A 26,323-nucleotide genomic window follows, 5' to 3' on the forward strand; every position below is an offset into this window, starting at 1 on the left:
AGGAATGGGCAACGTTTCGGGTCGAGACCCTTCTTCAGACTGACCCTTCTTTCAGACAGTCTGTCGGTGGAACACGAACAATGGACTTCAAGTGACCTTGCTGCCATGCCCAAGAGTTGCATCAAAGGATTAAAATTAACGAGTCTATAAAATGTCAGGGAATTCCTAGCACGACTCTGTAGTTGTATATTTGACTCCCATTGCCACTGAGAGTTTGTTGATTACCAGCAACCGGCCTCGGGCACATCCACGCCCCTGCTGAGTCCAAAACCTTCCCAGCTCCACTTGGTTGAGCCAGCCATGATCACAGATCAACAAAACCATCTTATCACAGCTGGTAAAGACTGATGATAACTAAGAACGATCTGTTGTTTTGTTCTGTCACGCCTATTATGACCTCGAGAGTACTTTTTGACGAAGTATAACGGTTTTAACCAGGGAAACATGTCGGTCAGGTTATAGGTTGCAAATTTCCACACACGCTCAAATGTGAGGCTATCTGGTTAATCTAGTCGAGCAAATATGTTTTGGTCATAGAAAGCATTCCTGTTCTTCTTTGAAATACTACAATGGGATCTTTAATATCCAATTTAGGATAAAGATTGGGCTTAGTTTAGTTTTCGTTTAGAGATACAGCGCGGAAACAGGCCTTTCGGCCTACCAGGTCTGCGCCGACCAGCGATCCCCGCACATTAACACTATCCTACATCCACTAGGGACAATTTTTACATTTACCAAGCCAATTAACCTACAAACCTGTACGTCTTTGGAGTATGGGAGGAAACCGAAGATCTCAGAGAAAACCCACACAGGTCATGGGGGGAACGTACAAACTCCGTACAGACAGCACCCGTAGTCGGGATTGAACCCGGGTCTCCAGCGCTGCATTCGCTGTAAGGCAGCAACTATACCGCTGCGCCACCGTGCTGTCCAAATTTAACTTGATTAAACATCCCATCTGATGTTACTGCATGGCAGCATTAAGCTTAAACTCCAAGCCCCCCTGAGTCACAAGGAGAGAGTGCAGTCATTCAGTGACAATAACACAAGGCACCAAAGGACAGCTAGCATCTGTAGAATAGTAATAGACAACTGCAGATTAGCCACAGGTGTGGTTACAGTGACAACACCTGCATACACAGATTTTTTAGAAAATCACTTCTGCCTGCTGAAAAGATACTGTTCATTTCCCCCCCCCCCCCCCCCCCCCGTGTTTAGACCAAGATTAAAAAACATCTGCACACATCAATAACAAAAGGAGTTTCCCAACAATAAAATATACTCAAAAGCAAAAAAAAACTGCAGATAGACAAAATGCTGGAGTAACTCAGCGGGACAGGCAGCATCTCTGGAGAGAAGGAATGGGTGATGTTTTGGGTTGAGACCCTTCTTCAGACTGATGTCAGGGGAGAGGGAGATACATCGATAATGAAGTACAAGGTGTGAAACCAGGACAAAGGGGATGGAGATCAAGGGAAATCTAGAATCGATCATTGTTAGCTGGGTATTTATTCACAAAGTGCTGGAGTAACTCAGCAGGTCAGGAAGCATCTCAGGGGAGAAGGAATGGGTGACGTTTCTGGTCGAGACCCTTCAGGGAGAAGATAACAACAAAGCAAAGGTTTCAAAGGTCTTTTATTGTCACGTGTACCAATTAAGGTACAGTGATATTCGATTTCTGAGTTAAAATGTAGTCAGAGACAGTCAGACTGGGAAGGGGGAGGAATGGAGAGAGAGGGAAAGCAAGGGCTATTTGAAGTTAGAGAAGTCAATGTTCATACCGCTGGGGTGTAAGCTGCCCAAGCGAAATATGAGGTGCTGTTCCTCCAATTTGCGCTGGGCCTCACTCTGACAATGGAGGAGGCCCAGGACAGGAAGGTCAGTGTGGGAATGGGAGGGGGGGGGTTAAAGTGTTTAGAAACCAGAGAACTGCAGATGCCGCAACCTTAAATAAAAGCATAAAATGTGGTAATACTGAGCAGCTCAGGCAGCATCTGTGGAGAGCGAGTCTGTGTTTCAGGTTCCTGCTGCAGGTGTTTTGGACCTGAAATGTTGGCTCTGTTTCACTCTCCGCAGATGCTGTTGGCTCTGTTTCACTCTCCGCAGCCTGACACGCTGAGTGATTCCAGCATTTTTAGATGTTTGAATAAAATGCACTCGTTTACTCTGCTTTCTGTTTTATCGACATGCGTTATCAATGGGGTTGCCAACTGTCCCGTATTAGCCAGGACATCCCATATTTTGGGCTAAATTAGTTTGAACCGTACGGGACCACCCTTGTCCCGTATTAGTAGGGTTGCCAACTTCCTCACTCCCAAATAAGGGACAATGGGTGACCAAAGATACTAGAGGAACAAGATGGGCGGTGACCAAAGATACTAGAGAAATAACCGATTTCACTCCGTTGAAATCGCCTATACTGAAGTGTAGTATGCAAAGGAGCGTAACGTCCGCCATTTTAGTAGGCAAAACCCGCCATTCGCTATGCCTCTCGCAGTGTAATCAGTGTTTTGGGGGAACAGTATGTGTGATGATACCATTAAAATGCAGAATATATCTCATCTATCAATTCACATATTTTTATTATTTTTCTTTTAAAATGTTTCTGCAAGTTTCTGCCTACTAAAATGGCGCCGTGAGGTACTACGGTTTTTAGGGTCGAGTGGTCTATCTTGTTCCTCTAGTATCTTTGGTGGTGACGTCACTCTTTGTCCCTTCTTTGGGATTGAGGAAGTTGCCAACCCCTAGTAACCAATGAATAACACCATGTGCATCACTCCAACCAGCAAGTCTAGGTGCCCACCAATTTCTCACCCACCACCCTCATCTTTGGACACCCTGTACGTAGGGGAGAGGGTAGGAGGGCCGAAGATGTCCTTGTTGGGTTGCTCCTGGGCCTGGCCAAGCTGGCCATCCGCGACTCACGGCGCCAGGCGGAAGAGGGCTCTGCCCGAGCCAGCTGCCTGCCCCTTTTCCGGGGTTACATCCGCGCCCGGGTGGTGTTGGAGAGGGACCACGCGCTGTCCACGGGCACCCTGGGGGATTTCCAGGACCGCTGGGTACCGTGGGAGAGTGGATGCATCCTGGATAGGGATTGTAATTATAGTTGTATAATCGTTTAATTTGGTATATTTGTTTTGTATTGTATTCTGGTGGTGGGTTCCGTTTTGTTTTATTGTGTTGTAAATATTGTTTTTAAATAATTGAATACATTTTTTTGATAATTTTTTTAAAAGGTGCCCACCAATCACGCCTGTCTGGCATTTAGTAGCTGAGAGAAAAGTTAAAATGGAGTAGGTTCCTTTGGGGAGCACGTTATCCTTTTTAATCTGCGCTCTAATTGCAGATGTGAAGATGCAGAGGCTTACGAGCTGCAGGATGGTGAACACAGCTCGGGCATCTTTATGAAGTATCTGAAGAGGCACATTCTCAAGAAAGAAAAAGTCACCCAGATTCTGGAGAATGTCTCAGAGGGTGAGTCACGTCCTCACTTTTGAGCAAGTTGGGCGGCGCAGCGGTAGAGTTGCTGCCTCACAGCGCCAGAGACCCGGATTCCGTTCTGACAACGGGCGCTGCCTGTGTGGCGTTTGCACGTTCTCCCCATGACCCTCGTGGGTTTTCTCCGGGTGCTCCGATCTCCTCCCACACACACGAAAGACATGCAGGCTTGTAGGTTAATTGGTAAAAAAAATCTAAATTGTCCCTGTTGTGTCAGTGTACGGGGTAATCGCTGGTCGGCACGGACTTGGTGGGACGAAGAGCCTGTTTCCGTGCTGTATCTCTGAACTAAACTAAGCCATGGCTTCAGCGACGCATGGAATTGTTGATCAATATCAACCGTGTCAGCCCGGTTGGTAATTTTACCGTTTGAAAAGGTCTGCCTGGTAATCAGACTCTTCTTTGTGGCTGGATCGACGTAAGCAGTTACCTGCGTAAGCAATGACCTAATTTGCCAGAAATGTACACAGCTTTGAGAGGGAAGAAACTCGAGCCCCTTGACCTGATGCCACGGACAGCTGCCTCTCCTCTAGACCAACAACGCGACACAGGATGGAAATATGGACAAGTACTTGCAGCTCGAGATCAAAGGCTCTGAGGGTTTAAATAGATCCGGGCGCAATGATTGATGACCGCTCGCTCATGGGATCTGTTGAACTGCCAGGGATTAAAAAGGCCAGAATCTGTTGGAACTGTTTGAAGTAAGCTATTGTGCTTGTGATTCGGAAAATGGCTTGCACTACACCTAGGGTTGCCAACTATCTTACTCCCAAATACGGGACAAGGTGACGTCACCACCCCGCGCCCCACGTGACCTCACCCAGCCAGCGGCCACGTGCTCCCATTCCACCAATGAGCGGGAGGCTATGCAACCTCCGTTAGGCGGCCTCCGGGGCCTACACTGTCCGGGCCTACACTGTCCGGGCCTACACTGTCCGAACCTACACTGTCCGGACCTACACTGTCCAGGCCAACAGTGTCCTGGCCTACAGTGTCCGGGCCTACAGTGTCCAGGCCTAGGGTTGCCAACTTCCTCACTCCCAAATACGGGACAAGATGACGTCACCGCCCCGCGCCCCACTTAACCCGAGCTACGCAACCCGCCTCCCGGCCCGGGTAGAGTGAGAGCACGTGGCCGTTGGCTGGGTGAGTTCACATGGAGCGCGGGGCGGTGACGTCACCCTTTGTCCCTTATTTGGGAGTGAGGAAGTTGGCAACCCTACTAATACAAGGGCGGTCCCGTACGGGACAAACTAATTTAGCCCAAAATACGGGATGTCCCGGCTAATACGGGACAGTTGGCAACCCTATCTGGGCCTACAGCGTCCGGGCCTACAGCGCCTCCCGGGCCTAATATGGGACAAGGGCGATCCTGCACAGGACAAACCAATTTAGCCCAAAATACGGGATGTCCCGGTTAATACGGGACAGTTGGCAACCCTAACTACACCATTAATGTGTATGATTTCAGCCTTCACTGTCGCTCTGTGTACAGTGAATCGTCCATTAGCGTGGCTTTATCCCAACTCAGACAATGGGCGGTCCAGTTTGCTGGGTTAACGGTGATGATTCTTACTGCAATGTAGATGGAATCAGCTGAGCCGTGAGCTTTAGACTTTTGAATTACAGCGCAGAAACAGGCCCTTTGGCCCAGCGAGTCCACACCAACCAGCGATCCCCGTACACTCGTTCCATCCCACACACTCGGGACAAGTTCACAGAAGCCAATTAACCTGGAGACCTGCACATCTTTGGGATGTGGAAGGAAATAGGAGCACTCAGAGGAAACGCATGCAAGTCACAGGGAGAACGTACAAACTCCACACAGACAGCACCCATAGTCAGGATGCAACCTGGGTCTCTGGCGATGTAAGGCAGCAATTCTACCGCTGCGCCACCGTGCCGCCCTGACTGATTTGGTATTGGAGGGGAGCAGTTGATCCGGGATCACTCTGCCTTCAACCAAAACTCAGTCGAAGGTATTTATTCACAAAATGCTGGAGTAACTCAGCAGGCCAGGCAGCATCTCGGGAGAGAAGGAATGGGTGACGTTTCGGGTCGAGACCCTTCTTCAGACTGACCTGCTGAGTTACTCCAGCATTTTGTGAATAAATACCTTCGATTTGTACCAGCATCTGCAGTTATCTTCTTATACAACCAAAACTCAGTTACTGATTCACTTTGCTAACGCACAAATAATTATAGTTTTATTTCATACCGGATAAGTTTTGAATTTTGCAGAACTAAATATTTCAGATCCCAGAAGATTGAATTAATCCACAGGTCTCCCCGCCACTGATTTAAACATGGCGACCGGTGACTTCAAGTGCACGTCTGAAGAAGGGTCTCGACCCGAAGCGTCGCCCGTTCCTTCTCTCCGAAGATGCAGCCTGCCCCGCAGAGTTGCTCCAGCATTTTGTGTCTATCTTCGATTTAAACCTGCGTCTGCAGTTCTTTCCTGCACTTCAATTGCAAGCATTTGTTCTGGAGTTATGCAATGTTTTAGGCATGATTAGGGTCACTTGATCTCACTTGGAAAATCCGACCAAAGTTCAGTTCTGAGTCATCCTCACAACCACAATGCAACTTCCCCAGCTATGCCACGTGATATGAGCTCATTCCCTGTGCAACATTACTTCACGCTTTGTACCACTCTTTCCTATTTACCTCCTCATTGACCATCCTCTCCTCCTGCCTTTGAGATACAGCAGTCTACTCACCACACAGCCCTGTGGTGCGCCCAGGTTTCTGATCCACCTTCATAATGTCTTGCTGCAACTCCCAAGTCAGGGGGTAAGGGGAGAAGGCAGGAACGGGGTACAGATTGAGAATGATCAGCCATGATCACATTGAATGGCGGTGCTGGCTCGAAAGGCCCAATAGCCTCCTCCTGCACCTATTGTCTATTGTCTAATTACCCCCTTCTCAAAATCGGCAGCCACTCTCAATAGACAATAGACAATAGACAATAGATGCAGGAGGAGGCCATTCGGCCCTTCGAGCCAGCACCGCCATTCAATGAGATCATGGCTGATCATTCTCAATCAGTACCCCGTTCCTGCCTTCTCCCCATACCCCTTGACTCCGCTATCCTTAAGAGCTCTATCTAGCTCTCTCTTGAATGCATTCAGAGAATTGGCCTCCACTGCCTTCTGAGGCAGAGAATTCCACAGGTTTACAACTCTCTGACTGAAAAAGTTTTTCCTCATCTCCGTTCTAAATGGCCTACCCCTTATTCTTAAACTGTGGCCCCTGGTTCTGGACTTCCCCCAACATTGGGAACATGTTTCCTGCCTTTAACGTGTCCAACCCCTTAATAATTTAATATGTTTCGATAAGATCTCCTCTCATCCGTCTAAATTCTCCTCACCCTTCCGTTGCCAGGGAACTGGTCCCCGTTTCTTCCAACCCTGTCCCCCAACGCTTCGCCCCGACATGAGACCAGTCAACTTCCAATTCCATCCCCCTTCACAAAATAGAGGCCTTCAAGGTCCCTTGCACCATTGTGCAGGAAAGAACTGCAGATGGTGGTTTAAATCGAAGGTAGACACAAACGGCTGGAGTAACTCAGCGGGACAGGCAGCATCTCTGGAGAGTAGGAATGGGTGACGTTTCTGGGGTCGAGACCCTTCTTCAGACTGATGTCAGGGGATTTTCCTTGATCTCCATTCCCTTTGTCCTATTTTCACACATTACACTTCCTTATCTATGTATCTCCCCCTGCCCTGACATCAGTCTGAAGAAGGGTCTCAACCCGAAATGTCACCCATTCCTTTTCTCCAGAAATGCTGCCTGTCCCGCTGAGTTACTCCAGCATTTTGTGTCTCCTTGCACCATTACCACACATATATTTTGATAAGGCCATAGGTGATCGGAGCAGAATTAGGCCATTCGGCCCACCAAGTCTACTCCGCCATTCACTCGTGGCTGATCTATCTCTCCCTCCTAACCCCATTCTCCTGCCTTCTCCCCATAATCTCTGACACCCGTACTAATCAAGAATCTATCTATCTCCGCCTTAAAAATATCCATTGACTTGACCTCCACAGCCTACTGTGGCCAAGAATTCCACAGATGCACCACTTTCATGCATAAGGAGACACGAAGTGTAGGTAAATCCCCAGTCCAAAGACCCAACTACCATCTTGGGTACATGTGGGCTTTTAGCTGAACTCCCTGTTCCTGCCCCAGGACAGAAGGACCATGTGCCATGTTCTGAAAAGGAAGATGTGTGGCTTGACGTTTCTGAACGTTTGTGGTGAATTAGAATTTCTAGGCCGGAGTGTCCCTGATCCCGTCAATACTTTGGAAACATAAAAGGAGAAAGTGGTCTTTCTAAAAGTATGTAATAACATCAGGAAGCAAATTAAAAGAAATGTATTGAAAATAAAATACAAGGTTCTTAAAATACTAGGCCCTGCTGTGCCACCTCACAACCAAATTTGGTTTAGATTCAGCCCTCAACAGTAGGACTTGCCTGTACAGGAGTACACATTTGATGAACATTGTACTGGCAGGGAGAAAATTAACACCACACAAACACATCTGGGGAGATCTAAAATCTACATACAAAATGTTGGAGTAACTCAGCGGGTCAAGCAGCTTTTCTGGAGAAAAGAAATAGGTGACGTTTCAGGTTGAGACCCTTCTTCAGACTGAACGTCACCTATTTATTTTCTCTAGAAATGCTGCTTGTTTCCAACATCCTCCCCACATCCACGCTATCCAGGCCTTTCCAGCATAATACAGCCCACACAATAGACAATAGACAATAGGTGCAGGAGTAGGCCATTCGGCCCTTCGAGCCAGCACCACCATTCAATGTGATCATGGCTGATCATTCTCAATCATTACCCCGTTCCTGCCTTCTCCCCATACCCCCTGACTCCGCTATCCTTAAGAGCTCTATCTAGCTCTCTCTTGAATGCATTCAGAGAACTGGCCTCCACTGCCTTCTGAGGCGGAGAATTCCACAGATTTACAACTCTCTGACTGAATTTTTTTTTTCCTCATCTTACCATTGACCCGTCTTCAGGAATGGGTGACGTTTCGGGTCGAGCCCCTTCGGGCCTCGACCCGAAACGTCGCCCATTCCTTCTCTCCTGAGATGCTGCCTGACCTGCTGAGTTACTCCAGCATTTTGTGAATAAATACCTTAAGGTTACAAGTGATAGGAGCAAATATAGGCCATTCGGCCCATCAAGCCTACTCTGCCATTTAATCATGGCTCATCCATCTCTCCCTCATTCCTGATCTATCTCTCCCTCAGTCAATTGCCTCGTATGCACGTGAGGTAATTGACCATGACTGATGTCTTTCGGAATGCTGCCAGTGTTCTAGGCCCGGTTGTCCACTGAGTGATTTATTGCTTTGTACCACAGACATGGGGAAGGACCGGCTGATTACTGGCAAGCAGGTGATGGAGATTAGACACACCCTGAAGGAACGCCGCGCTCTGACAGATGAGGTCTGTGCTTCCGGACACACCGCACAACTCCAAGTGAGGAATGAACGCTGGCGCCAGGCCAATGGTAAGATGCCCAGCCTCAACCACAGTGCAGGAAACATTGTCCAAACACAATCTGCAATGTTGTCTGAAGCAACCTCAACATCTCCCTTGTGTTTACAATCCTCCATCATCGGAACCAAAGCTCTGTTCTAATTGTTCGAAACACATAAGATTATTAAGGGGTTGGACACGTTAGAGGCAGGAAACATGTTCCCAATGTTGGGGGAGTCCAGAACAAGGGGCCACAGTTTAAGAATAAGGGGTAGGCCATTTAGAACGGAGATGAGGAAAAAAAAAATTCAGTCAGAGAGTTGTAAATCTGTGGAATTCTCCGCCTCAGAAGGCAGTGGAGGCCAGTTCTCTGAATGCATTCAAGAGAGAGCTAGATAGAGCTCTTAAGGATAGCGGAGTCAGGGGGTATGGGGAGAAGGCAGGAACGGGGTAATGATTGAGAATGATCAGCCATGATCACATTGAATGGTGGTGCTGGCTCGAAGGGCCGAATGGCCTACTCCTGCACCTATTGTCTATTGTCTATTGTGTGGGCTGTATTATGCTGGAAAGGCCTGGATAGCGTGGATGTGGGGAGGATGTTTCCACTTGTGGGAGAGTCGAGGACCAGTGTCCACATCCTCAAAATAAAAGGACGTATCTTTAGAAAGGTGATGAGGAGGAATTTCTTCAGTCAGAGGGTGGTGAATCTGTGGAATTCATTGCCACTGATGGTGGTGGAGGTCAAGTCAACGGATATTTTTAAGGTGAAGATTGATGAGTTCTTGATTAGTAAGGGTGTCAGGGGTTATGGGGAGAAGGCAGGAGAATTGGATTGAGAGGAAAAGATAGATCAGCTTGATTGAATGGCGGAGTAGACTTGATGGGCCGAATAGCCTAATTCTGCCCCTACAACTTATGAACTTATGAAAGCAAGTATTTGGCAACTGATGAGATCATCCTGAAATCTAATATAGAAATCAATACTATCCCAATTCGGAACTATTTTGCACATTAACACCAATAGCCACAAGCCCATGCTTTTTGTGCTACCTTCCCCACCTTGCAGCACTGCACACCCGGGTTCGACCCCAACTATGGGTGCTGTCTGTACGGAGTTTGTACGTTCTCCTCGTGACCTGCGTGGGTTTTCTCCGAGATCTTCGGTTTCCTCCCACACTCCAAAGATTTGTAGTTTGTAGGTTAATTGCATTGGTAAATGTAAAAATTGTCCCTCGTGTGTGTAGGATAGTGTTAGCGTGCGGGGATCGTTGGTCAACGCGGACTCAGTCGGCCGAAGGGCCTGTTTCCGCGTTGTATCTCTAAACTAAACTAAACTTACTCATCAGCTGAGGGCAGTTCTACAGTATGTGGCAGGTGGGCAGTGGCCTGATGTTTCTCTTGGTGTCTTTTGGCAGAGCTGCCCGAGAGGAAGACCGTTCACTTTCCCTGCGGAGTGGAGATTGAGCTGAGCTGCAGTGCCATTTTCTCAAATGTGATGACAATCTATGTCAACATCAAAGCCAAACCTTCCCAGGTGTCAGAGTGCAAAGTGTCCCTGCAGAAACCAAAGGTAAGTCACTCCAATCCAGGGCCTGATCAAACATTCAGTGTGTAGGAAGGAACTGCAGGTGCTGGTTTAAACCGAAGGCTGTCACAAAAAGCTGGAGTAACTCAGCGGGACAGGCAGCATCCCTGGAGAAAAGGAATAGGTGACGTTTCGGGTCGAGACTGAGAATCAGGGGCAAGGGGAACGAGAGATATAGATGGTACTTAGGACAAATGAATGGAAGACATGCAAAAAGCAATGACAATCAAGGAAATGTGGGGCCCACAATGGTCCATTGTTGTCTGTGGGATCGGAGATACAGAGTCATACAGTCAGGAACTTAACAGGGCGACAGTAAAACTAGTACGGGGGGGGGAACGGAGAGAGAGGGGATGCAAGGGTTACTTGAAGTTAGAGAAAGCAATAGTCATACCGCTGGGTTGTAAGCTGCCTAAGTGCAATATGAGGTGCTGTTCCTCCAATTTGCGTTGGGCCTCACTCTGACAGTGGAGGAGGCCCAGGGCAGAAAGGTCAGTGTGGGAGTGGGAGGGGGAGTTGAAGTGTTTGGCAACCGGGAGATCACGTAGGCCGAGGCAGACCGATCGAAGATGTAACTTTTAGGAAATGAAATCAAAATTGTACACGGGCACCTGGCCAAGTATGCCTCTGTCCCAGTGTGATTCAGGTTCCCTCTATCCCAAAGTGTGATGGGCAGATCATTCCAAGCATCCTTCACTGTATGTGTGGGGGTTGAAACCACATGTCTCCTCAGCAACAGCGTCAGTGCAATGAGTAGTCCAGTGTTTAATGGGGGGAGGGGGAGACATTGGGGACCCGGCCTGGGGGGATCGCCGCAAGGGACGGTGGGAGAACAAAGGGGGAACCACGTGGGGGAGGGGGGGGCACTCTAGTCTTAGAATCCTCTGCCATGGGGATAAGCCTGCGTTCGTTCGTTCGTTCGTTTGTTTGTTTGTTCGTTCTGGTGAAGGAGCTGTGCACACAGCAGCCCGCCAACAGTTGCTTGCCTTTTTCTTTTTTTTTCACTTTTAATTTAATTTTAACTTCAAGTTTTCGTGTACCTTGTTGTGTGTTGTGATTGTTGGCAGACCAATTTCCCTCCGGGGATGTATAAAGTTCTATCGTATCGTATCGAAATGAGTTATCGAGCTGTACAGCACTGAAACAAGCCCTTCGGCCCAATTCCTTCATGTAAACCAAGCTGCCTAACCTAACCAGTCCCACTTCCCCGCTGAGCGGTCAGTCTTCAACTGGGGGCATAACTTTGTTTAGGAAAGAAATGTGCAGGAAAGAACTGCAGATGCTGCTTTAAATCGAAGGTAGACACAAAATGCTGGAGTAACTCAGCATCTCTGGAGAGAAGGAATGGGTGACGTTTCTGGTCGTGACTAGAGTTGCCAGCTGTCCCGTATTAGCCGGAACATCCCGTATTTTGGGCTAAATTGGTTTGTCCCGTACAGGACTGCCCTTGTCCCGTATTAGGCTGTAGGCTGTAGGCCCGGACACTGCAGACCCAGACGCTGTAGACCCAGACGCTGTAGGCCTCAACACTGTAGGCCCCGAAACTGTAGGCCCAGATGCTGTAGGCCCCGACGCTGTAGGCCCCGACGCTGTAGGCCCGGACGCTGTAGGCCCGGACACTGCAGACCCAGATGCTGTAGGCCCCGATGCTGTAGGTCCCGACAGTTTAGGTCCCGACACTCTAGGCTTCCGACATTTTAGCTCGGACAGTCTAGGTCCGGAGGCCTGGGTGCCGCCTAACGGAGGTTGCATAGCAACCCGCCTCCCGGCCCGTTGGTGGAGTGGGAGCACGAGGCCGCTAGCTGGGTGAGGTCACGTGGGGCATGGGGCAGTGACGTCATCTTGTCCCGTATTTGGGAGTGAGATAGTTGGCAACTCTAGTCGTGAACCTTCTTCAGACTGATGTCAGGGGAGTGGGCGGAACAGAGATAAAATATCGTCGGAGACAGTAAGACTGGTGGGAGAACTGGGAAGGAGGAGGGGATGGAGAGAGAGGGAAAGCAAGGGCTACTTGACGTTGAAGTCAATGTTCATACCGCTGGGGTATAAGCTGCCCAAGCGAAATATGAGGTGCTGTTCCTCCAATTTGCGCTGGCCCTCATTCTGACAATGGGTACATAACTTTGTACCCCTGCTCCCAACCTCACCGGTGGCTATTAATTATACAAATATCTCTGCCAGGGCCCTGTGATTTTTTTCACCTGACTTCCCACAATATCCTAGGACGCACTAAATCAGGTCCCAGCGATTCATCTACCTTTTATATGTCATTGGGTAGTCAACAGGTGGCGCAGCTTCAACTGATACCAGTAGATTGGAGATACAACTTATAAATGCCAGTCTACAGGTATTTCAATAATTGCACTGTGGAGGCCAACAGTAATGGACAAAGATTCATTAAGGTCAAGGTTCTCCTTTCATCAAGCAGTGTGTTGCAGGACATCTTACACGGTAACCATCGCAAGTTGTCATATTAGTACAGGTGCTCCCCGTCTTACGATGCTTCGGCTTGCGATATTCCGACTTTGCGATGGTGCAAACGGTAGCGACCCGTGGCAAGCCGCCGCTCGCTTCCGGCCACACGATCAGGCGTATTAAATGCACTTCGACGTACGATATTTTCGGTTTCCGATGGGTTTCTCGGAAAGTAACCCCATCGTAAGTTGAGGAGCACCTGGTAACTAATTGGAGTAACTCAGCGGGTCAGGCAGCATCTCAGGAGAGAAAGAATGGGTGACGTTTTGGGTCAATAGACAATTGACAATAGACAATAGACAATAGGTGCAGGAGGAGGCCATTCGGCCCTTCGAGCCAGCACCGCCATTCAATGTGACCATGGCTGATCATTCTCAATCAGTACCCCGTTCCTGTCTTCTCCCCATACCCCCTGACTCCGCTATCCTTAAGAGCTCTATCTAGCTCTCTCTTGAATGCATTCAGAGAATTGGCCTCCACTGCCTTCTGAGGCAGAAAATTCCACAGATTTACAACTCTCTGACTGAAAAAGTTTTTCCTCATCTCCGTTCTAAATGGCCTACCCCTTATTCTTAAACTGTGGCCCCTTGTTCTGGACTCCCCCAACATTGGGAACATGTTTCCTGCCTCTAACGTGTCCAACCCCTTAATAATCTTATATGTTTCGATAAGATCCCCTCTCATCCTTCTAAATTCCAGTGTATACAAGCCTAGTTGCTCCAGTCTTTCAACATACGACAGTCCCGCCATTCCGGGAATTAACCTAGTGAACCTACACTGCACGCCCTCAACAGCAAGAATATCTTTCCGTGGGAAAGGAATATATTGTCAGATATCTTTCTATTAAAACCATGCGTCCAGCTATGCCCTTGAAGAGCTTCAATTTAGCCTTCTCATTGACACCAAATATTTCCATGCTCCAGAGCTGGTGTGGGATATGGCAAAGGGCTGACAGTGTCCTGGGCAATCTTGGGTATCGCAAAAAGTTGGAGTAACTCAACGGGTCAGGCAGCATCTCAGGAGAGAAGGAATGGGTGACGTTTCGGGTCGAGACCCTTCTTCAGACAATAGTTTTGTTTAGAGATGCAGCATGGAAACAGGCCTTTAGGCCCACCGAGCCCACGCCAACTATCGATCACCCTACACTAGTTCCATCTTACACACTTGGGACAATTGACAGAAGCCAATCAACCTACAAACCTGCAGGTCTTTGGAATGTGGTTGGAAATGAGAGCACCCGGAGAAACCCCACACGGTCACAGGGAGAACGTACAAACTCCGTACAGACAGCACCTGTAGTCAGGATCGAACCCGGGTCTCTGGTGCTGTAAAGCAACAACACCATTATAAATCGCAATACTTTAGACTGACATGAGAGTTCAGCCTAGTTAGAATCTTTCACTCGTGGTTGGGCCCTGCGTTCAGGGAAATTTATGCCTTGTCAGCCAGAATGAAGGAAAAGGATGCTTAACTTATGAACAGAGACGTTGGGTTGGGGAATGAACGAATAAGCCTCAGATGCTTCTTTTCTGATCATGTCTGCCATTTGTTGAACGATTGTTAGAAAACTAATAGTCTTTGTATTTGTCCTAGGAGTTTTCAGATAGCATATCAGACCTCGTTGGAGACTCGTCCCGAATCGATTCCCTGCTTTCCTCTCTCGATGACAACCATCAGTCGGACACAACATTGAAGCTGTGTGGCCTGCATAAACTGAAGGTAATGTGAAAAAGAAGCGTGTAATTTTAGATTTTTTTTTAGATTTAGATTTAGAGATAAAGCGCAGAAACAGGCCCTTCGGGCCACCGGGTCCGCGCCGCCCAGCGATCCCCGCACACTAACACTATCCTACACCCACTAGGGACAATTTTTACATTTGCCCAGCCAATTAACCTACATACCTGTACGTCTTTGGAGTGTGGGAGGAAAACGAAGATCTCGGAGAAAACCCACACAGGTCAAGGGGAGAACGTACAAACTCCGTACAGACGGCGCCCGTAGTCAGGATCGAACCTGAGTCTCCGGCGCTGCATTCGCTGTAAGGCAGCAACTCTACCGCTGCGCCACCGTGCCGCACCAATGTTTTGGCACCTTTCACAAACCAGGGATAATGACTTTGTCCGCTTGAGGAAAGATCAATAAGACCAGGCCTGTACTTTCATGAGTTTAGAAGAATGATGGATGATTTCATTGACACACACTGTATTTGTAAGGGACTTGACAGGGTAGAGATGGAGTGGACGGTTCCACACTCTGGGTTATCAGGGCTCCCTGCCTCAAATAATCCATCTATCTCTGCCTTAAAAATATCCATTGAGGTCAAGTCAATGGATATATTTAAGGCAGATATAGATTCTTGATTAGTACGGGTGTCAGGGGTTATGGGGAGAAGGCAGGAGAATGGGGTGAGGAGGGAGAGATACATCAGCCATGATTGAATGGCGGGATGGACTAGATGGGCCAAATGGCCTAATTCTGCTCCTATCACTTCTGACCTTATGAGAGGGAAGATACTTGTTTGGACAGGTGAAGACTGAAGCTGTATAATACAGCCTTTAGGAATGTTGGCACGCTAAAGTCGGATTCAGTTCTGCCCCATTATTGTGGGCACATTATTTAAATCTTTGCAATTAACATTTGGCAGAAGTGTCTGTCATAACAGTGCAACATTAGCCATGATTGAATGGTGGAGTAGACTTGATGGGCTGAATGGCCTAATTCTGCTCCTATCACATGAAAATATGAGGTTCAGCCATTCAAGACTGGGGTGAGAGGAAATTTCTCCATACATGGGGTGGTGGATCTTTGGAATTTACTCTTCCAGAAGGCTGTGATGGTTCAGTCAATGATTATATTTATATAATCATTGCTCAACACCTGCACTCGGTCCGTGTTAACCAATCTGATCTCCCGGTGGCTGAGCACTTCAACTCCCCCTCCCACTCCCAGTCTGACCTTTCTGTCATGGGCCTCCTCCAGTGCCATAGTGAGGCCCACCACAAATTGAAGGAACAGCACCTCATATTTCGCCTGGGCAGCTTGCAGCCGAGCGGTATGAACATTGACTTCTCCAACTTTAGATAGTTCCTCTGTCCCTCTCTTCCCCTCCCCCTTCCCAGATCTCCCACTGTCTTCCTGTCTCCACCTATATCCTTCCTTTGTCCCGCCCCCCTGACATCAGTCTGAAGAAGGGTCTCGACCCGAAACGTCACCCATTCCTTCTCTCCTGAGATGCTGCCTGACCTGCTGAGTTACTCCAGCATTTTGTGAATAAATACCTTCGATTTGTACCAGCATCTGCAGTTATTTTCTTACAATATTTATATGATAGATGTTTTAGATATTGAAGGAACCAAGGGATATGGGCTTAATGCAGAAATGTATCATGCTACTTATATAAAAGATCAGTGATGATCCTACTGAATGTTAGAGCAGGTACAAGGGGCTACATGCCCAACTTCTGTCTTATGGACAGGACCTATTGTGAGGCTGTCACGCCAAGGGTCCAGGTCGAGCGAAGGTGGGAGACTGTTTCAGGGGGGAGTGGACGTGGACGTGGACTACAGGAGACCCCAGTGGCTGTGCCTATTGCAAATAGGTATACCCTCTTGGGAACTGTCGGGGCAGAAGACGTTTCCAGTCCGAGTGGCGGAAGTCCGAGTGGCGGACCTGTTGGCAAGGATACTCGACAGGGGAGACCGAAGTCTGGAAGAGCCGTAGTGGTCGGTGACTCCATAGTCCGAGGGACGGACAGAAGATTCTGTGGCAGCAGGAGGGACTTGAGGATGGTCTGTTGCCTCCCTGGTGCCAGGGTTCAACACATCACAGACCGGCTTCAGAAAATCCTAGCGAGGGAAGGCGATCAACCTGAAGTCGTTGTGCACGTGGGCACGAATGACGTCGGGCGGAAGAGGAAGGAGGTGCTACAGCGGGAGTTTAGAGAGTTGGGAAAAACGCTGAGAAGTAGGACGTCGAAGGTAGTTATCTCTGGACTGCTACCGGTACCTCGTGCTGGTGAGGCCAGGAACAGAGAGATAGAGGGTATGAATTTATGGCTGAGGGACTGGTGCAGAGAGCAGGGATTTAGATTTCTGGACCACTGGGATCTCTTCTGGGCTAGGGGTGACTTGTACAAAAGGGACGGGTTGCATCTTAACAGCAGGGGGACAAACATTCTGGCAGGCAGGTTTGCTAGTGTGACACCTGTGGCTTTAAACTAAGTAGTGGGGGGGAGGGGTTAACAAATTGTGAATATGAAGATGAGGTAAAAGGGAATACAGGAGATATTGCAAAAGACTCTCGGAAGAATGGGAACAGAAGTTCTAGAGCGGAAAAGAAATTAAGGGCAGGGCCAATTGTGAACGATGTGAGAGGGGAGGTAAATACAGAAGTTAAAGTGTTGTACTTAAATGCGCGTAGTATAAAAAATAAAGTGGATGAGCTTGAGGCTCAGTTAGTCATGGGCAAGTATGATGTTGTAGGGATCACTGAGACATGGCTACAAGAGGACCAGGGCTGGGAACTGAATATTCAGGGGTACACAACGTATAGAAAAGACAGACAGGTGGGCAGAGGGGGTGGGGTTGCTCTGATGGTAAGGAATGATATTCATTCCCTTGCAAGGGGTGACATAGAATCAGGAGATGTTGAATCAGTATGGATAGAAATGAGAAATTGTAAGGGTAAAAAGACCCTAATGGGAGTTATCTATAGGCCCCCAAACAGTAGCCTCGACTTAGGGTGCAAGTTAAATCAGGAGATAAAATTGGCGTGTCAAAAATGTAATGCTACGGTGGTTATGGGAGATTTCAACATGCAGGTAGACTGGGAAAATCAGGTTGGAAATGGACCCCAGGAAAGAGAGTTTGTAGAGTGCCTTCGAGATGGATTCTTAGAACAGCTTGTACTGGAGCCTACCAGGGAGAAGGCAATTCTGGATTTAGTGTTATGTAATGATCCTGATCTGATAAGGGGACTAGAGGTAAAAGAGCCATTAGGAGGCAGTGATCACAACATGATAAGTTTTACTCTGCAAATGGAAAGGCAGAAGGGAAAATCGGAAGTGTCGGTATTACAGTATAGCAAAGGGGATTACAGAGGCATGAGGCGGGAGCTGGCCAAAATTGATTGGAAGGAGGCCCTAGCAGGGAAGACGGTAGAACAGCAATGGCAGGTATTCCTGGGAATAATGCAGAGGTTGCAGGATCAATTTATTCCAAAGAGGTGGAAAGACTCTAAGGGGAGTAAGAGACACCTGTGGCTGACAAGGGAAGTCAGGGACAGCATAAAAATTAAGGAGAGGAAGTATAACATAGCAAAGAAGAGTGGGAAGACAGAGGATTGGGACTCTTTTAAAGAGCAACAAAAGTTAACTAAAAAGGCAATACGAGGAGAAAAGATGAGGTACGAGGGTAAACTAGCCAATAATATAAAGGAGGATAGCAAAAGTTTTTTTAGGTACGTGAAGAGGAAAAAAATAGTCAAGGCAAATGTGGGTCCCTTGAAGACAGAAGCAGGGGAATTTATTATGGGGAACAAAGAAATGGCAGACGAGTTAAACCGTTACTTTGGATCTGTCTTCACTGAGGAAGATACACACAATCTCCCAAATGTTCTAGGGGCTGGAGAACCTAGGGTGATGGAGGAACTGAAGGAAATCCACGTTAGGCAGGAAATGGTTTTGGGTAGACTGATGGGACTGAAGGCTGATAAATCCCCAGGGCCTGATGGTCTGCATCCCAGAGTACTTAAGGAGGTGGCTCTAGAAATAGTGGAAGCATTGGAGAACATTTTTCAATGTTCTATAGATTCAGGATCAGTTCCTGTGGATTGGAGAATAGCAAATGTTATCCCACTTTTTAAGAAAGGAGGGAGAGAGAAAACGGGTAATTATAGACCAGTTAGTCTGACATCAGTGGTGGGGAAAATGCTGGAGTCAATTATAAAAGACGAAATTGCTGAGCATTTGGATAGCAGTAACGGGATCGTTCCAAGTCAGCATGGATTTACGAAGGGGAAATCATGCTTGACAAATCTACTGGAATTTTTTGAGGATGTAACTAGGAAAATTGACAAGGGAGAGTCAGTGGATGTGGTGTACCTCGACTTTCAGAAAGCCTTCGACAAGGTCCCACATAGGAGATTAGTGGGCAAAATTAGGGCACATGGTATTGGGGGTAGGGTACTGACATGGATAGAAAATTGGTTAACAGACAGAAAGCAAAGAGTGGGGATAAATGGGTCCCTTTCGGAATGGCAGGCAGTGACCAGTGGGGTACCGCAAGGTTCGGTGCTGGGACCCCAGCTATTTACGATATACATTAATGACTTAGACGAAGGGATTAAAAGTACCATTAGCAAATTTGCAGATGATACTAAGTTGGGGGGTAGTGTGAATTGTGAGGAAGATGCAATAAGGCTGCAGGGTGACCTGGACAGGTTGTGTGAGTGGGCGGATACATGGCAGATGCAGTTTAATGTAGATAAGTGTGAGGTTATTCACTTTGGAAGTAAGAATAGAAAGGCAGATTATTATCTGAATGGTGTCAAGTTAGGAGGAGGGGGAGTTCAACGAGATCTGGGTGTCCTAGTGCATCAGTCAATGAAAGGAAGCATGCAGGTTCAGCAGGCAGTGAAGAAAGCCAATGGAATGTTGGCCTTCGTAACAAGAGGAGTTGAGTATAGGAGCAAAGAGGTCCTTCTACAGTTGTACCGGGCCCTGGTGAGACCGCACCTGGAGTACTGTGTGCAGTTTTGGTCTCCAAATTTGAGGAAGGATATTCTTGCTATGGAGGGCGTGCAGCGTAGGTTCACTAGATTAATTCCCGGAATGGCGGGACTGTCGTATGTTGAAAGGCTGGAGCGATTGGGCTTGTATACACTGGAATTTAGAAGGATGAGGGGGGATCTTATTGAAACATATAAGATAATTAGGGGATTGGACACATTAGAGGCAGATAACATGTTCCCAATGTTGGGGGAGTCCAGAACAAGGGGCCACAGTTTGAGAATAAGGGGTAGGCCATTTAGAACGGAGATGAGGAAGAACTTTTTCAGTCAGAGGGTGGTGAAGGTGTGGAATTCTCTGCCTCAGAAGGCAGTGGAGGCCAGTTCGTTGGATGCTTTCAAGAGAGAGCTGGATAGAGCTCTTAAGGAAAGCGGAGTGAGGGGGTATGGGGAGAAGGCAGGAACGGGGTACTGATTGATAGTGATCAGCCATGATCGCATTGAATGGCGGTGCTGGCTCGAAGGGCTGAATGGCCTACTCCTGCACCTATTGTCTATTGTCTATTGTCTATTGTCTATTGTCTATATCCCAATTCTTATGTACTTGCTTTCTCAAGACATCTCAAAGTGCTAAACAGATAACAAATACGTTTTGAGTAATTTGTGCAGAAACACAATGTCGGCAACTCACGTGTTATAGGCTACCTTATTTTTCTATCCAAATCCTCTTGGGGGGGAAAGAAGGCAAACAAACAATTTACCTTCCCAACTGCTTCCTGTAATCTTGTAAAGTAACTCCAGTGCAGGAACGTTTCAAGCCCTTCCTGTAATGGAAGTACTCCATTTCCATTGCAGTCAAAGTGTGCGATAACTAATTCCACCACAGCTTCCAAAATAATTAGGAAGTATTTGCCTCATGAACCTAGGGGCTAGCGAAATCAAGGAATATGGGGGGAAGGCAGGCAAGGGTTACTGATTGTGGATGATCAGCCATGATCACAATGAATGGCGGTGCTGGCTCGAAGGGCCAAATGGCCTCCTCCTGCACCTATTTTCCGTGTTGCTATGTATCTATGTAACCTAACCCGCATTCACTTAAATCACAGTTTGTCCATCTTATTTCCATTTACCTTCCTGCTTTGAAAATAAACCACAAACCTAACATAAATCTAACAATCCCTGTTTTGAGATTTACAATTGATCTTCGTTTTTTGACAACTATTTGAGGGGTGGAACTTTGAGAGGTTTACTCCCCTTCCAAAGAAATGATTCCTAACATTTCCTGACAGCCTCACCCCGAGCATCCTTCAATCATTCCCCTCATATGCATCAACAAAGTTTCTAACCATCTCAAACAGCTGGATGAGATCAATCCTTTACCTGCATTCAAGGAACAAGTACTATGTAACGTCCTGACTGCGGGTGCAGTCTGTACAGAGTTTGCACGTTCTCCCCGTGACCTGCGTAGGTTTTCTCCGAGATCTCCAGTTTCTTCCCACACTCCAAAGAGGTAGAGGTTTGAGGGTTAATTGGTTGGTATAATTGTACATTCTCCCTAGTGCGTGTTGGGTAGTGTAAGTTTAGTTTAGTTTAGAGATACAGCGCGGAAACAGGCCCTTCGGCCCACCGGGTCCGTGCCGACCAGCGATCCGCACACATTAACACCATCCTACACACACTTGGGACAATTTTTACATTTTCCATGCCAATTAACCTACATACCTGTACGTCTTTGGAGTGCAAGGATCACTGGTCGGTACGGACCCAGTGGGCCGAAGGGCCTATTTCCGTGCTGTATCTCTAAACTAAAAACTAAACTATTTGAGGGGAAAATATTTGAGAGAGCTGCTCCTCTTCCGAAGAAATGATTCCCAAGGTTTCCTGACAAGGGGCGGCACGGTGGCGCAGCGGTAGAGTTGCTGCCTTACAGCGAATGCAGCGCCGGAGACCCGAGTTCGATCCCGACTACGGGTGCTGTCTGTACGGAGTTTGTACGTTCTCCCTGTGGGTTTTCTCCAAGAACTTTGGTTTCCTCCCACACTCCAAAGAGGTACAGGTTTGTAGGTTAATTGGCTTGGTAAATGTAAAAAATGTCCCTAGTGGGTGTAGCATAGTGTTAATATGCGGGGATCGCTGGTTGGCGCGGACCCGGTGGGCCGAAAGAGCCTGTTTCCGCACTGTATCTCTGAACAACATCCTTCAATCCAAAAAACATTCACCGAATATGCATCAATAAAGTTTCTAATCATCTCAAACACCTGGATGAGATCACTCCTTTACTGCATTCAAGGAACAAGTCCTTTACCTGTATTCAAGGAACAAATACTATAAGACAGAGATACAAGTTAACAGTGTACTATGTTTACATATTCTGTTGTGCTGCAGCAAGTAAGAATTTCATAGTCCTGCCTGGGTCATATGACAATAAAACACTCTTGACTCTTGAAGTTAAGCCCTCATAACTCAAGCCTTTTAGCTCCAGGAAATATTCTGGTGAATCAATGCATCGTTCTTTTCTAAGCTAATATATTCTTCCAGCAGTGTGCTGGTGTGCAGAAGTAAATGAAGTCTCTGTGTAACCAAAGCTTCATACAAATTGAGTGAAACCTTTGACCTTCAAAGGGTGCTTTTCTCTGGGAGCTTTCTCAAGGCTCATTTCTGTTTTTTGCAGCAACCATTGATCCTACAGATGACACTTCGGTACCAAAGCTGTAAGGAAAAGTCAACACTGCAAGAAATGGTAGACGTCAACTTGGGGCTCCCCCTGGTGGCACAGCTGGAGCTGTACAGGACAATGGCGGCCACAAGGGTTGAAGGGGCAACCGGCAGCTACAACCAAGTCTCCAGCATGGCATCCACCAGCACCATCACCAAGGATGCAAGCCGGGCCTGTGGGACAAGAAATCGGAAGGCGCCAAATAAGCAGGAGGTCATGCATTCGGCACGCCAAGCGAGGAGACTGAATGAGCCAGAGGAAAATGATGAGAGTGAAGTATCAAAGTGCAGTTGGTAGCACAATCTCCTTGCATTGGACTGAAGGAGCAGCTCCCAAGAGTATATTGAATATTAAATATTTGTAGTTATATATTCGACTTTAACTATGTAACTGGCAGATACTTGCTATACTGCACTTGGGGGTTGCTGGCCAACCCCTGGTCAGTCGTTGGGGTCTGCAATTGGTGCTAGAAGTACCATGTAAGCTTAGTCAGTGTAAGCTTAATGCCCCAACTTACATGAAGGTTCACTTAGTTGCCCACCTGTTCCATTCAGTTCTTGGAGCTAGTTATACGAGCTAAATAGTTGTTAGTTTATATCACTTGCAAGGGCCGTCACTGTGTAGGACACACGAGTTCCCTGTAGGCACTCCTAGTGCACAAAGCTTTGTACCAAAAGCACTAAAACTAGGGTTGCCAACTGTCCCGTATTAGCCGGGACATCCCGTATTTTAGGCTAAATTGGTTTGTCCCGTACGGGACCGCCCTTGTCCCGTATTAGGCCCAGGGGGCGCTGTAGGCCCGGACGCTGTAGGGCCCGGGCGCTGTAGGTCCGGTCGTTGTAGGTCCGGACACTGTAGGCCTGGACAGTGTAGACCCGGACGCTGTAGGCCCGGACGCTGTAGGTCCGGTCGCTGTAGGTCTGGACACTGTAGGCCCGGACAGTGTAGGTTCAGAGGCCCGGGCACCGCCTAACAGAGCAGGTGGCCGCTGGCTGGGTGAGGTCACGTGGGGCGGTGACGTCACCTTGTCTCTCATTTGGGAGTGAGATAGTTGACAACCCTAACTAAAACGGAACATGATGGCCAAGCTGATCAACATCTGGACTTTAATTTCACACAAATTGCTTAACTGCACATGATCTGTGACTGCGCTCTTTAGGCCCACTCGTCACCAGGCTGACAAAAAAAGCTGTGCCTCAGTCAAGAGCAAAGATACTAGAGGAGCAAGATGAACCACTCCGTCAAAATTGCCTATACTGAAGTGTAGTACGCAAAGGAGCGGAACATCCGCCATTTTAGTAAGCAAAACCCGCCGTTCGCTCTGCCTCTCGCAGTGTAATCAGTGTTTTGGGTGAACAGTATATGTGATGATACCATAAAAATGGAGAATATATTTCATCTATCAATTCACAGATTTTTTTTTTTTTTTCTTTTTAAATGTTTCTGCAAGTTTCTGCCTACTAAAACGGCGCCGTGACGTACTACGGTTCTTAGGGTCGAGTGGTCTATCTTGCTCCTCTAGTATCTTTGATCAAGAGAGGAGGGAGTTCAACTACCCTTGGAAAGTTTCAACATTGTGTTTGAGCAAGTGCAAGTGCACACAACATGAAGTTTTAAGTTCCACAAATCACATTCGGAACACTACGGATAGGGGAAAAGTGTGTTTTTTATTGTAAAATCAAGATTATTTCTCACCCTTGAATAGCACAGGAAATCGTACAAATTATTGGGCCACGTGCCAAATTGGAAGATTGGTGAGAGCAATATCAGGCAATTTAATGTTTTGTGCAATATCAGATTTTAAAACAAAACCCTTAAATGTGACTTGGCTCCAGGATAGATCTATTGAAAGCTGTAAGGATTTCGTCGGTTATATGCTAATACATTCTGAAGTGTTCATGGAACACCTCTTTAGATATTAACTAGGTTGTGTTTATTTTTTAATCTATTATTTTTTACTATGGCTGAAGTTCTCAAATCTTTATCACCAGAAAGGCTGGAAACCCATGTTTACTTAATGCTCTCGTTTTTCAGTTTGTTGTAACGGATGTGTTTGTCTAAGACTATGCGGTAGAAAACAAATGTGAATGTGAGGAAACTTTTTTTTGTGGTGGGAGGTTACTGGAGGTGGATCAGAGAGTCGAAGGGAAGACCTTGGTTTCTGTGCATGAGGGTGAAATGCTTGGTAGCAATTCAAAAACCCATTTTATACTGTGCATGGTAATCCATTGTGGAGTGGATCATCCATCACTGTGTGTATCACCTGGTTTATATTTTTTGCTCAGGTCAAGATCAATGCCAGTAAATTGAGAGGGTGAGAGAGACAATAAAGATTGGCAAGAACCTGACCACAGAAGTCAATTGAGAATCGTGAAGACGAATTATTAGGAGCTGAACTGGTAATCTCAGTGGGTGTGTGGGTGGTTATAGCAGATATTCCCACTGCACTTAGAAAGTATCCGGATGAGTACCTGAATCACGACTGCACGAAGCAAGCAGTGTTAAATGGGATGCCTGATAAATGGTGTGGACATGTTTGGCCAAAGGCTGCATTCTGTGCTCTTTGACTCTATGGGGAAACACAACAAGTGACTTTAAGCAGAAAATTAGCGTGATAACATCAGATGTGAACTCGGTGAATATGGAAGCCAGCAACGTATAGTGCAGAAGACAAGACACAAAAGTGCTGGAGTAACTCAATGGGTCAGGCAGCCTCTCTGGAGAAAAAGGATGGGTTCCGACCCAAAACGTCACCCATCCTTTTACTTCAGAGATTCTGCCTGACCCGTTGAGCTACTCCAGCACTTTGTGTCCGTCTTCGATATAAAACAGCATCTGCAGTTCCTTCCTACACAAAGTGTAATGCAGGCCAGTTCAGTTGTGTCAGTTTCCCACCAGGAGAGTTAGGTTAGCGTTATGCTCATGGTTCAACCAAAAGCTCCACTGCTCAGCTGACATTATTCCCCATCTTTAAAGTTTGTGAGTTTGCTTATCTCATGAACTCAATGGCACCCACTCTTCAAATAAAACGACATCAAGGTCAAAATAATGACGATGTTAAGCTGTCGTCTTTGGAACAATCCCATTAATTAAAAGCAACCTTGCTCTAGAGATTCACCATTAATGTTTGTCATCCCACCCTGTTTCTAATCTTCTTTAAAACTATCTTATTGCGTCTTTCCTGCTTTCTTCTCACCACCATCAGTTGCCATGCCGACTGCAGCCTATTCCTCAGTGCCTGAAATTCTCTCCCCGACCCCCTCCTCCTTCCAATAAGGCTCCTTAAAATGCCTTTGACCAAGCTTTTAGCATCTCATCCTAACTTATTTTTCAGCTTGCTGTTCAGCATTTTATCATTCTCCTTTCCTTAAGAGTCGGGGATGTTTTGCTACATTAAAAATGGCGTATAAATACTAGTTGCTGATATAAATTTTAATTCAGGCATGTTATTAGGGTTTTCAGTTAAACCCCCACTTGCCTTGATAGAAACCGTCTTGCGGTGTCATCTGAGCTCTGTGCATAGTGCCCTTGACTCTGGTAGATACAAAATGCTGGAGTAACTCAGCAGGTCAGGCAACAACTCTGGAGAGAAGGAATGGGCGATGTTTCAGGTCGACTGAAGAAGAATCTCGACCCGAAACGTCACCCATTCCTTCTCTCCAGAGATGCTGCCTGACCCGTTGAGTTACTCCAGCATTTTGTGTCTACCTTCGATTTAAACCAGCATCTGCAGTTTCGTTCCGACACACTTGCCTCTGCTTTGGTAGGTTTTGGGTTCAAATCCCACTGGAGCACTAAACCTGAGTTGGTGCTCGAGTCG

At 47.2% G+C, this 26,323-nt stretch overlaps 1 protein-coding gene across 2 annotated transcripts in view; it reads left to right on the forward strand.

Annotated features, from left to right (window-relative positions):
* Nucleotides 1-26,097, forward strand: part of malt3 (MALT paracaspase 3) — a 113,085-nt gene extending 86,988 nt beyond the window's left edge. For both annotated transcript variants that reach the window (XM_078429974.1, XM_078429973.1), the window contains exons 12-16: nucleotides 3,347-3,474; nucleotides 8,880-9,029; nucleotides 10,417-10,571; nucleotides 14,655-14,780; nucleotides 22,459-26,097. In XM_078429974.1, coding sequence (XP_078286100.1) covers nucleotides 3,347-3,474; nucleotides 8,880-9,029; nucleotides 10,417-10,571; nucleotides 14,655-14,780; nucleotides 22,459-22,800 — 901 coding nt within the window. In that variant the 3' untranslated portion in view covers nucleotides 22,801-26,097. The remainder of the gene's footprint in view (nucleotides 1-3,346; nucleotides 3,475-8,879; nucleotides 9,030-10,416; nucleotides 10,572-14,654; nucleotides 14,781-22,458) is intronic.
* Nucleotides 26,098-26,323: the final 226 nt, after the last annotated feature.

Source organism: Rhinoraja longicauda, chromosome 38, assembly GCF_053455715.1.
Source record: "Rhinoraja longicauda isolate Sanriku21f chromosome 38, sRhiLon1.1, whole genome shotgun sequence".
Taxonomy (NCBI): Eukaryota; Metazoa; Chordata; class Chondrichthyes; order Rajiformes; family Arhynchobatidae; genus Rhinoraja; species Rhinoraja longicauda.